This window comes from Pseudophryne corroboree, chromosome 7 (genome assembly GCF_028390025.1).
Source record: "Pseudophryne corroboree isolate aPseCor3 chromosome 7, aPseCor3.hap2, whole genome shotgun sequence".
NCBI classification, from domain to species: Eukaryota; Metazoa; Chordata; class Amphibia; order Anura; family Myobatrachidae; genus Pseudophryne; species Pseudophryne corroboree.
Window position 1 is genome coordinate 27,762,399 of NC_086450.1, and position 13,143 is coordinate 27,775,541.

General features: G+C 47.2%; 1 protein-coding gene across 1 annotated transcript in view; it reads left to right on the top strand.

Moving 5' to 3' along the window:
* Window positions 1–13,143, top strand: part of SCTR (secretin receptor) — a 109,210-nt gene that overhangs the window by 46,805 nt on the left and 49,262 nt on the right. The window contains exons 3-7 of the mRNA XM_063932229.1: window positions 4,240–4,347; window positions 5,578–5,681; window positions 7,507–7,604; window positions 7,695–7,827; window positions 11,024–11,177. Coding sequence (XP_063788299.1) covers window positions 4,240–4,347; window positions 5,578–5,681; window positions 7,507–7,604; window positions 7,695–7,827; window positions 11,024–11,177 — 597 coding nt within the window. The remainder of the gene's footprint in view (window positions 1–4,239; window positions 4,348–5,577; window positions 5,682–7,506; window positions 7,605–7,694; window positions 7,828–11,023; window positions 11,178–13,143) is intronic.

Consider the following 13,143-nt stretch of genomic DNA (forward strand, 5'->3'; position numbering starts at 1 on the left):
CTGGGGTGTAGGATGTGCAGTGATGTGGAATCTGTGATTGCTGATTGATCAGGTCTGTGTGATGGGGTGTAGGATGTGCAGTGATGTGGAATCTGTGATTGCTGATTGATTAGGTCTGTGTGATGGGGTGTAGGATGCGCAGTGACGTGGAATCTGTGATTGCTGATTGATTAGGTCTGTGTGATGGGGTGTAGGATGCGCAGTGATGTGGAATCTGTGATTGCTGATTGATTAGGTCTGTGTGATGCGGTGTAGGAAAAGCAGTGATGTGGAATCTGTGATTGCTGATTGATCAGGTCTGTGTGATGGGGTGTAGGAAGAGCAGTGATGTGGAATCTGTGATTGCTGATTGATTAGGTCTGTGTTATGGGGTGTAGGATGGGCAGTGATGTGGAATCTGTGATTGCTGATTGATTAGGTCTGTGTGATGGGGTGTAAGATGCGCAGTGATGTGGAATCTGTGATTGCTGATTGATTAGGTCTGTGTGATGGGGTGTAGGCTGCGCAGTGATGTGGAATCTGTGATTGCTGATTGATTAGGTCTGTGTGATGGGGTGTAGGCTGCGCAGTGATGTGGAATCTGTGATTGCTGATTGATTAGGTCTGTGTGATGGGGTGTAGGATGGGCAGTGATGTGGAATCTGTGATTGCTGATTGCTCAGGTCTGTATGCTGGGGTGTAGGATGTGCAGTGATGTGAAATCTGTGATTGCTGATTGATCAGGTCTGTGTGATGGGGTGTAGGATGTGCAGTGATGTGGAATCTGTGATTGCTGATTGATTAGGTCTGTGTGATGGGGTGTAAGATGCGCAGTGATGTGGAATCTGTGATTGCTGATTGATTAGGTCTGTGTGATGGGGTGTAGGATGTGCAGTGATGTGGAATCTGTGATTGCTGATTGATTAGGTCTGTGTGATGGGGTGTAAGATGCGCAGTGATGTGGAATCTGTGATTGCTGATTGATTAGGTCTGTGTGATGGGGTGTAAGATGCGCAGTGATGTGGAATCTGTGATTGCTGATTGATTAGGTCTGTGTGATGGGGTGTAGGATGTGCAGTGATGTGGAATCTGTGATTGCTGATTGATTTTATGCACAGTGATGTGGAATCTGTGATTGCTGATTGATTAGGTCTGTGTGATGGGGTGTAGGCTGCGCAGTGATGTGGAATCTGTGATTGCTGATTGATTAGGTCTGTGTGATGGGGTGTAGGAAGAGCAGTGATGTGGAATCTGTGATTGCTGATTGATCAAGTCTGTTTGATGGGGTGTAGGATGCGCAGTGATGTGGAATTTGTGATTGCTGATTGATTAGGTCTGTGTGATGGGGTGTAGGATGCGCAGTGATGTGGAATCTGTGATTGCTGATTGATTAGGTCTGTGTGATGGGGTGTAGGATGAGCAGTGATGTGGAATCTGTGATTGCTGATTGCTCAGGCCTGTGTGATGGGGTGTAGGATGCGCAGTGATTTGGAATCTGTGATTGCTGATTGATTAGGTCTGTGTGATGGGGTGTAGGATGCGCAGTGATGTTGAATCTGTGATTGCTGATTGATTAGGTCTGTGTGATGGGGTGTAGGAAGAGCAGTGATGTGGAATCTGTGATTGCTGATTGATTAGGTCTGTGTGATGGGGTGTAGGATGAGCAGTGATGTGGAATCTGTGATTGCTGATTGATCAGGCCTGTGTGATGGGGTGTATGATGAGCAGTGATGTGGAATCTGTGATTGCTGATTGATTAGGTCTGTGTGATGGGGTGTAGAATGCGCAGTGATGTGGAATCTGTGATTGCTGATTGATTAGGTCTGTGTTATGGGGTGTAGGATGCGCAGTGATGTGGAATCTGTGATTGCTGATTGCTCAGGTCTGTATGCTGGGGTGTATGATGCGCAGTGATGTGGAATCTGTGATTGCTGATTGATTAGGTCTGTGTGATGGGGTGTAGGATGCGCAGTGATGTGGAATCTGTGATTGCTGATTGCTCAGGTCTGTATGCTGGGGTGTATGATGCGCAGTGATGTGGAATCTGTGATTGCTGATTGATTAGGTCTGTGTGATGGGGTGTAGGATGCGCAGTGATGTGGAATCTGTGATTACTGATTGATCAGGCCTGTGTGATGGGGTGTATGATGCGCAGTGATGTGGAATCTGTGATTGCTGATTGATTAGGTCTGTGTGATGGGGTGTAGGATGCGCAGTGATGTGGAATCTGTGATTGCTGATTGATCAGGCCTGTGTGATGGGGTGTAGGATGCGCAGTGATGTGGAATCTGTGATTGCTGATTGTTTAGGTCTGTGTGATGGGGTGTAGGATGCGCAGTGATGTGGAATCTGTGATTGCTGATTGATTAGGTCTGTGTGATGGGGTGTAGGATGCGTAGTGCTGTGGAATCTGTGATTGCTGATTGATCAGGTCTGTGTGATGGGGTGTAGGATGCGCAGTGATGTGGAATCTGTGATTGCTGATTGATCAGGCCTGTGTGATGGGGTGTAGGATGCGCAGTGATGTGGAATCTGTGATTGCTGATTGATTAGGTCTGTGTGATGGGGTGTAGGATGCGCAGTGATGTGGAATCTGTGATTGCTGATTGATTAGGTCTGTGTGATGGGGTGTAGGATGTGCAGTGATGTGGAATCTGTGATTGCTGATTGATTTTATGCACAGTGATGTGGAATCTGTGATTGCTGATTGATTAGGTCTGTGTGATGGGGTGTAGGCTGCGCAGTGATGTGGAATCTGTGATTGCTGATTGATTAGGTCTGTGTGATGGGGTGTAGGAAGAGCAGTGATGTGGAATCTGTGATTGCTGATTGATCAGGTCTGTTTGATGGGGTGTAGGATGCGCAGTGATGTGGAATTTGTGATTGCTGATTGATTAGGTCTGTGTGATGGGGTGTAGGATGCGCAGTGATGTGGAATCTGTGATTGCTGATTGATTAGGTCTGTGTGATGGGGTGTAGGATGAGCAGTGATGTGGAATCTGTGATTGCTGATTGCTCAGGCCTGTGTGATGGGGTGTAGGATGCGCAGTGATTTGGAATCTGTGATTGCTGATTGATTAGGTCTGTGTGATGGGGTGTAGGATGCGCAGTGATGTTGAATCTGTGATTGCTGATTGATTAGGTCTGTGTGATGGGGTGTAGGATGCGCAGTGATGTGGAATCTGTGATTGCTGATTGCTCAGCCCTGTGTGATGGGGTGTAGGAAGAGCAGTGATGTGGAATCTGTGATTGCTGATTGATTAGGTCTGTGTGATGGGGTGTAGGATGAGCAGTGATGTGGAATCTGTGATTGCTGATTGATCAGGCCTGTGTGATGGGGTGTATGATGAGCAGTGATGTGGAATCTGTGATTGATGATTGATTAGGTCTGTGTGATGGGGTGTAGAATGCGCAGTGATGTGGAATCTGTGATTGCTGATTGATCAGGCCTGTGTGATGGGGTGTATGATGCGCAGTGATGTGGAATCTGTGATTGCTGATTGATTAGGTCTGTGTGATGGGGTGTAGGATGCGCAGTGATGTGGAATCTGTGATTGCTGATTGATCAGGCCTGTGTGATGGGGTGTAGGATGCGCAGTGATGTGGAATCTGTGATTGCTGATTGTTTAGGTCTGTGTGATGGGGTGTAGGATGCGCAGTGATGTGGAATCTGTGATTGCTGATTGATTAGGTCTGTGTGATGGGGTGTAGGATGCGTAGTGCTGTGGAATCTGTGATTGCTGATTGATCAGGTCTGTGTGATGGGGTGTAGGATGCGCAGTGATGTGGAATCTGTGATTGCTGATTGATCAGGTCTGTGTGATGGGGTGTAGGATGAGCAGTGATGTGGAATCTGTGATTGCTGAATGCTCAGGCCTGTGTGATGGGGTGTAGGATGTGCAGTGATGTGGAATCTGTGATTGCTGATTGATTAGGTCTGTGTGATGGGGTGTAGGATGCGTAGTGCTGTGGAATCTGTGATTGCTGATTGATCAGGTCTGTGTGATGGGGTGTAGGATGCGCAGTGATGTGGAATCTGTGATTGCTGATTGATCAGGCCTGTGTGATGGGGTGTAGGATGCGCAGTGATGTGGAATCTGTGATTGCTGATTGATCAGGCCTGTGTGATGGGGTGTAGGATGCGCAGTGATGTGGAATCTGTGATTGCTGATTGATCAGGCCTGTGTGATGGGGTGTAGGATGCGCAGTGATGTGGAATCTGTAATTGCTGGTTGCTGAGCCCTGTGTGATGTATTGTAGGATGTGCCGGGAAGTGGGACAATCTCAGCTGCTGGCCGTCTACTCCGCTGGGGCATACTGTGTCCATTCCTTGCCCAGAGATCCTGCAGATTATTACTGGAATTAATGGTAAGTGACAAAATTTACGAGAAATTACTGAAAATTTATGTTATTGAGGTTACTAATACTGTAGAAATAAACACAGGCCCACATTACATGATTTTAGCTGTTTTTAGTATTTAAAAAAAAAAAAAAAAGATCTAAAACCAAATCCAAAACACATGAGGGTGGTTATGCAAAATCAGAACCAAAACCAAAACACGGGGCTCAGTCAGTGCTGAAAGTAGGGTGGTATAGGGTGGTACGGAGTACCATTAAGAAATATGGTAGCCCACCGCTGGGGCATAATTTATAAGGGGCATTTTTGTAAAATGGTGTCAGTGGCATAACTGTGTGTGGCATAATATGTAATAGGCATTACGGTGTGTGACATAATGTGTAATAAGCATTACGTTGTGTGGCATAATGTGTAATGGGCATTACGGTGTGTGGCATAATGTGTAAGGGGCATTACAGTGTTTGGCATAATATTTAATAGGCATTACGGTGCCTGGCATAATATGTAATAGGCATTACGGTGTGTGGTATAATGTGTAATAAGCATTACGGTGTGTGGCATAATGTGTAATGGGCATTACGGTGTTTGGCATAATGTGTAAGGGGCATTACGGTGTTTGGCATATTGTGTAAGGGGCATTATGGTGTGTGGCATAATGTGTAATAAGCATTACGGTGTGTGGCATAATGTGTAATGGGCATTACGGTGTTTGGCATAATGTGTAATAAGCATTACGGTGTTTGGCATAATGTGTAAGGGGCATTACGGTGTGCGGCATAATGTGTAATAAGCATTACGGTGTTTGGCATAATGTGTAAGGGGCATTACGGTGTGCGGCATAATGTGTAATAAGCATTACGGTGTTTGGCATAATGTGTAAGGGGCATTACGGTGTGCGGCATAATGTGTAAGGGGCATTACGGTGTTTGGCATAATGTGTAAGGGGCATTACGGTGTTTGGCATAATGTGTAAGGGGCATTACGATGTGTGGCATAATGTGGCCATGCCCCTATTGTCATGTAGCCACTCCCCTAGTTTTGTGTGACCACGCCTCCTCATAACACGTGGTTACACCCATTTTTACTATCCGTACCACTAAGAAACAAATTCTGCTTGCACCACTGGGCCCGATGCACAACTCAAATTACAGGTGAATTAATAAGTAGTATCGGGTGGTAAGCTGCTATTTTATAGATTGTGTACTTGCTCAGTATTTACAGTACATTGTATGGTTGGACAGGAACTGTGCATCGGAACTGTACAGAAGCAGGGTGGTCCGTTACCTTCCCACCGGTGCACGTTGCGTGCAAGTACAACATCAATGACACAGAAGATGAAGATACAGTAAGTGATTCTTCATTTTCATTGTGAGTCAGATCTAGTTTTACATTTATACCACAATTAATATTATTTATAATATATTTGTTTTTATTTCAAAACATTAGTGTTTTCACAATTCTGTCTCCAACAACAATGTGTTTGGCTGGTAGTGTGCAGGAGAATCCAGCTGAGGAGATGCCAGATGACCTTCTATAAACCTTCACCCTAGGCCTATTAGACATGGCCAGACTGCCCAGAGAGATGTCACACTCAGGGGTCTAGCCAATCAGGTTGTCCCCGCGCTAATTGCTGCCACCTCCGGTTACCTGTGGGAGCTCCACACGCTAATCCCCAGAGCAGGATTCCTCCTTGCAGCCTCCGGAGCTCTGAATATCTGCATTAAGGGGGTCATTCCGAGTTGATCGCTAGCTGCCGTAGTTCTCTGCGTAGCGATCATTTTAAAAAACGGCAAATCTGCGCATGCGTATGCACCGCAATGCGCACGCGCGACGTACGGGTATAAAGAACATCATGGTTTTGCACAGGTTCTAGGGGCGCTTTCAGTCGCACTGGCGGACGCAAGGAGATTAACAGGAAGTGGGAGTTTCTGGGTGGCAACTGACCGTTTTCTGGGAGTGTTTGGAAAAACGTAGGCGTAGCCGGGCATTTGCTGGGCTGGTATCTGACGTCATTACAGTGTCACTCGTCGCATCAATCATCGCACAGGATAAGTAACTACAGGGCTGGTCTTGTTTTGCACAAAATGTTTGCTGCTGCTCGGCTGCACAGGCGTTCGCACTCCTGCAAAGCGAAAATACACTCCCCTGTAGGCGGCGACTATGCGTTTGCACGGCTGCTAAAAGTAGCTAGCGAGCGATCAACTCGGAATGAGGGCCTAAATGCACCCCTCTGCATTTACCATGCGGGGAAAACCGCTGCATTGTGCATTGTACGTGGAATCAGTGGGTTTCTGTGCGTTACCAAAGGGTAAATAATTGAATAGCTCTGGCCGTGAAACTCCACATGCATACTTCACGCCTAATTGAATTGCCCCCTTAAGGTAAAGGGCAATGAATTGCCATCTAGTATCTGTTTAATTTGCCTTCACACAGGTGTCAGATAAGCAGCAATTCTATATACAACGTCCAGTGAGTGTCATCGTTTTATGAGGGTATGCATCATTGGGTCGACCCTAATTAGACTGACAGTCAATAGGTCAACCCCATATGGTCGACATGGCATACTGTAGGTCGACCTGGTCAGTAGGTGGACAGGGTCATTAGGTTGACATGTTAAAGGTAGACAGGTGGCAAGGTCGACAGGTACAAAAGGTCGACACAGTCAAACCGTTGACATGGAAATGGTCGACATGGAAAAGGTTGATGCAATATTTTTTCTTGGGGGGGGGTGCCATTTACTATTTTAATCCACATGTAACCCCAATTAGTGTACCACGTCGACAGGCTTTGCGCAAGGTGCCTACCTGCGCTCAGCACAGGTTACTATTCACAACGTGTGTCGATCATTGTCATGTCGACCATTTTCGGACCTGTCAACCTTAAGCATTGTTGACTTAATGTAGCGTCGACCATATGGGGTCCACCGATTCACCTAATGAAGATCGACCTGTCATCTAGATACCGTTTTATGATGATCCGTTGAGAGACTTACAGTAAGCAAAATGTATTATGTAAATTGTAAAAGCACTAATGGAATGTGTGTGCGTGTGCGTGTGTGTGCGTGTGTGTGTGCGCGTGCGTGTGCGTGTGTATGTTCACGCAGTGAGATTTGTGAAGTCCAGACTGTGAAGGAGAGGAGCTGAAAGTAGTCCATGGCATGTCTTTTACAGAAGGAATATTACATGCACCTGAAGACCGTCTACACGGTGGGTTATGGGACTTCTCTGACCTCTCTGTCCCTGGCATTAATTACTCTGCTGTCCTTTCGGTGAGTGCTCGGATCAGACCTGTATGAGTAGAGCATATACCGTTGTGCAGCATGATAACAGTCCTCCTTGTCTTCCATCTTTGAGTGCAGGCGGCTGCGCTGTACCCGGAACTACATTCACATGCACCTGTTCTTCTCCTTCATCCTGAGAGCCATGTCCATCTTCATCCGGGACGCTGTGCTGTTCTCCATTGATGACATCAACCACTGCAGTGTCTACTTGGTAAGGACACAGGTCAGGTGGAGGCAGCAGGCGGCCTAGCTATGTGCCCAGGGCCTAATACAGAAGAGGAGGGATACGAGGCATCTATGTGCAACCTAGACTACACAAATCAGTCCGCATTCCCTAACAGTGTCATGCAGCAGTCTATAGAAAGGCTCCTTCCTTCTGCTTCAGACTCTTCCAGCCATTCAGTGATCTGCAAGGGAGCCACGATGTAGATAAGCCATGTAGTATTGGGGTCAAATTGAGGGGTAGTCTGATAAGTCTCTGTTAGTGCATAATGGGGGGGGGGGGGGGGGGGTGATACTGTAAGCAGTGCCGCAAGGGCCAGATACCACAGGGTTAAAAGCTACTCCCAAGACAAAGGAGGCCAAAGGCAGAGACAGGGGAGGTGATGACCTGGGAAGAACAAAAAGACGAAACGTTCTCTTTCCCGCCCTCCGTCCCTACGAGCACACAAAAAAAATATTTTGCCAATTGGACATCCGGGGAATGCAACTCCAAACTAAACATAATGAAGGTACAATGTTATGTGATGGGAGGATCATATGTTCCCCGAGGGTGTGTAGTGATTGGGCACACTTACTGAATCTGCAGAAGACACCTATATAGGTGTATGATACCTGTGCCGGTGATAATGATGAATCGTGAAGGTTCCTTCCAAGCTGACCATTGCAGGGGCATAGGCCCATATTCAGGCCATTGCCCCGCTAGTGAGGGAGGAGTTTGTTCTGAGGTAACAGTCAGTCCGTTGAGTTAGGTTGGTATAGCACCAGAGGGTGAGGTGGTTAGGATTACCCACTCCGATGACCAAATTTGAATAGTATTCTTTGCAGTCGGGTATTATATCCTGTGCCGTTCTCTCTGCAGAAGGACTGTCACTACGTCATGTACTGTATATAGTGTATACAGTCCCTCAGGGATTATATCCTGTGCCGCTCTCTCTGCAGAAGGACTGTCACTACGTCATGTACTGTATATAGTGTATACAGTCCCTCAGGGATTATATCCTGTGCTGTTCTCTCTTCAAAAGGACTGTCACTACATCATGTATATAGTGTATACAGTCCCTCAGTGATTACATCCTGTGCCACTCTCTCTGCAGAAGGAATGTCACTACGTCATGTATATAGTGTATACAGTCCCTCAGGGATTATATCCTGTGCCGCTCTCTCTGCAGAAGGACTGTCACTACGTCAGGTATATAGTGTATACAGTCCCTCAGGGATTATATCCTGTGCCGTTCTCTCTGCAGAAGGACTGTCACTACGTCATGTACTGTATATAGTGTATACAGTCCCTCAGGGATTATATTCTGTGCTGCTCTCTCTTCAAAAGGACTGTCACTACATCATGTATATAGTGTATACAGTCCCTCAGTGATTACATCCTGTGCCACTCTCTCTGCAGAAGCACTGTCACTACGTCAGGTATATAGTGTATACAGTCCCTCAGGGATTATATCCTGTGCCGCTCTCTCTGCAGAAGGACTGTCACTACGTCAGGTATATAGTGTATACAGTCCCTCGGATTATATCCTGTGCCGTTCTCTCTGCAGAAGGACTGTCACTGCGTCAGGTATATAGTGTATACAGTCCCTCAGGGATTATATCCTGTGCCACTCTCTCTGCAGAAGCACTGTCACTACGTCAGGTATATAGTGTATACAGTCCCTCAGGGATTATATCCTGTGCCGCTCTCTCTGCAGAAGGACTGTCACTGCGTCATGTATATACAGTCCCTCAGGGATTATATCCTGTGCCGTTCTCTCTGCAGAAGGAATGTCACTACGTCATGTATATAGTGTATACAGTCCCTCAGGGATTATATCCTGTGCCGTTCTCTCTGCAGAAGGATTGTCACTACGTCATGTATATATATAGTGTATACAGTCCCTCAGGGATTATATCCTGTGCCGCTCTCTCTGCAGAAGGAATGTCACTACATCATGTATATAGTGTATACAGTCCCTCAGGGATTATATCCTGTGCCGTTCTCTCTGCAGAAGGACTGTCACTGCGTCAGGTATATAGTGTATACAGTCCCTCAGGGATTATATCCTGTGCCACTCTCTCTGCAGAAGCACTGTCACTACGTCAGGTATATAGTGTATACAGTCCCTCAGGGATTATATCCTGTGCCGCTCTCTCTGCAGAAGGACTGTCACTGCGTCATGTACTGTATATAGTGTATACAGTCCCTCAGGGATTATATCCTGTGCCGTTCTCTCTGCAGAAGGATTGTCACTACGTCATGTATATAGTGTATACAGTCCCTCAGGGATTATATCCTGTGCCGCTCTCTCTGCAGAAGGAATGTCACTGCGTCATGTATATACAGTCCCTCAGGGATTATATCCTGTGCCGTTCTCTCTGCAGAAGGATTGTCACTACGTCATGTATATAGTGTATACAGTCCCTCAGGGATTATATCCTGTGCCGCTCTCTCTGCAGAAGGAATGTCACTACATCATGTATATAGTGTATACAGTCCCTCAGGGATTATATCCTGTGCCGTTCTCTCTGCAGAAGGACTGTCACTGCGTCAGGTATATAGTGTATACAGTCCCTCAGGGATTATATCCTGTGCTACTCTCTCTGCAGAAGCACTGTCACTACGTCAGGTATATAGTGTATACAGTCCCTCAGGGATTATATCCTGTGCCGCTCTCTCTGCAGAAGGACTGTCACTGCGTCATGTATATACAGTCCCTCAGGGATTATATCCTGTGCCGTTCTCTCTGCAGAAGGAATGTCACTACGTCATGTATATAGTGTATACAGTCCCTCAGGGATTATATCCTGTGCCGCTCTCTCTGCAGAAGGAATGTCACTACGTCATGTATATAGTGTATACAGTCCCTCAGGGATTATATCCTGTGCCGCTCTCTCTGCAGAAGGACTGTCACTACGTCATGTATATAGTGTATCCAATCCCTCAGTGATTATATCCTGTGCCATTCTCTATGCAGAAGGACTGTCACTACGTCATGTATATAGTGTATACAGTCCCTCAGGGATTATATCCTGTGCCATTCTCTCTGCAGAAGGACTGTCACTACGTCACGTATATAGTGTATCCAATCCCTCAGTGATTATATCCTGTGCCATTCTCTATGCAGAAGGACTGTCACTACGTCATGTATATAGTGTATACAGTCCCTCAGGGATTATATCCTGTGCCATTCTCTCTCCAGAAGGACTGTCACTACGTCATGATCTTCTTCCAGTATTGCATCATGGCCAATTACAGCTGGCTGCTGGTGGAGGGTCTATACCTCCACACTCTGCTTGTTGTGTCCTTCTTCTCCGAGTGGAAGTATTTCTGCTGGTACATTGCTCTCGGGTGGGGTAAGTGCTGGTACATTGCTCACAGGTGGGGTAAGTGCTGGTACATTGCACTTGGGTGCGGTAAGTGCTGGTACATTGCTCTCGGGTGGGGTAAGTACTGGTACATTGCTCACAGATGGGGGTAAGTGTTGGTACATTGCTCTCAGGTGATGTAAGTACTGATAGATTGCTCTCGGGTGGGGTAAGTGCTGGTACATATTGCTCTCGAGTGGGGTAAGTGCTGGTACATATTGCTGTCGGGTGGGGTAAGTGCTGGTACATATTGCTCTCGAGTGGGGTAAGTGCTGGTACATATTGCTCTCGAGTGGGGTAAGTGCTGGTACATATTGCTGTCGGGTGGGGTAAGTGCTGTTACATATTGCTCTCGGGTGGGGTAAGTGCTGGTACATAATCCATATTGCTCTCGGGTGGGGTAAGTGCTGGTACATATTGCGTACATATTGCTCTCGGCTGGGATAAGTGCTTGTACATATTGCTCTCGGGTGGGGTAAGTGCTGGTACATATTGCTCTCGGGTGGGGTAAGTGCTGGTACATATTGCTCTCGGGTGGGGTAAATGCTAGTATATATTGCTCTCGGGTGGGGTAAGTGCTCTCGGGTGGGGTAAGTGCTGGTACATATTGCTCTCGGGTGGGGTAAGTGCTAGTATATATTGCTCTCGGGTGGGTTAAGTACTGGTACATGTTTCTCTCGGGTGGAGTAAGTTCTAGTATATATTGCTCTCGGGTGGGGTAAGTGCTGTCACATATTGCTCCCGGTTGGGGTAAGTGCTGGAACATATTGCTCTCGGGTGGGGTAAGTACTGGTACATATTGCTCTTGGGTGGGGTAAGTGCTGGTACATATTGCTCTTGGGTGGGGTAAGTGCTGGTACATTGCTCTAGGGTGGGGTAAGTGCTGGTACATATTGCTCTCCGGTGGGGTAAGTGCTGGTACATATTGCTCTCGGGTGGGGTAAGTGCTGGTACATATTGCTCTCGGGTGGGGTAAGTGCTGGTACACATTGCTCTCGGGTGGGGTAAGTGCTGGTACATATTGCTCTAGGGTGGGGTAAGTGCTGGTACATATTGCTCTTGGGTGGGGTAAGTGCTGGTACATTGCTCTAGGGTGGGGTAAGTGCTGGTATATATTGCTCTCAGGTGGGGTAAGTGCTTGTACATATTGCTCCCGGGTGGGGTAAGTGCAGGTACATATTGCTCTCGGGTGGGGTAAGTGCTGGTACATATTGCTCTCGGGTGGGGTAAGTGCTGGTACATATTGCTCTCGGGTGGGGTAAGTGCTGGTACATATTGCTTTCGGGAGGGGTAAGTGCTGGTACATTGCTCTCGGGTGGGGTAAGTGCTGGTACATTGCTCTCGGGTGGGGTAAGTGCTGGTACATATTGCTCTCCGGTGGGGTAAGTGCTGGTACATATTGCTCTCGGGTGGGGTAAGTGCTGGTACATATTGCTCTCGGGTGGGGTAAGTGCTGGTACACATTGCTCTCGGGTGGGGTAAGTGCTGGTACATATTGCTCTAGGGTGGGGTAAGTGCTGGTACATATTGCTCTTGGGTGGGGTAAGTGCTGGTACATTGCTCTAGGGTGGGGTAAGTGCTGGTATATATTGCTCTCAGGTGGGGTAAGTGCTTGTACATATTGCTCCCGGGTGGGGTAAGTGCAGGTACATATTGCTCTCGGGTGGGGTAAGTGCTGGTACATATTGCTCTCGGGTGGGGTAAGTGCTGGTACATATTGCTCTCGGGTGGGGTAAGTGCTGGTACATATTGCTTTCGGGAGGGGTAAGTGCTGGTACATTGCTCTCGGGTGGGGTAAGTGCTGGTACATTGCTCTCGGGTGGGGTAAGTGCTAGTATATATTGCTCTCGGGTGGGGTAAGTGCTGGTACATATTGCTCTCGGGTGGGGTAAGTACTGGTACATTGCTCTCGGGTGGGGTAAGTACTAGTATATATTGCTCTTGGGTGGGGTAA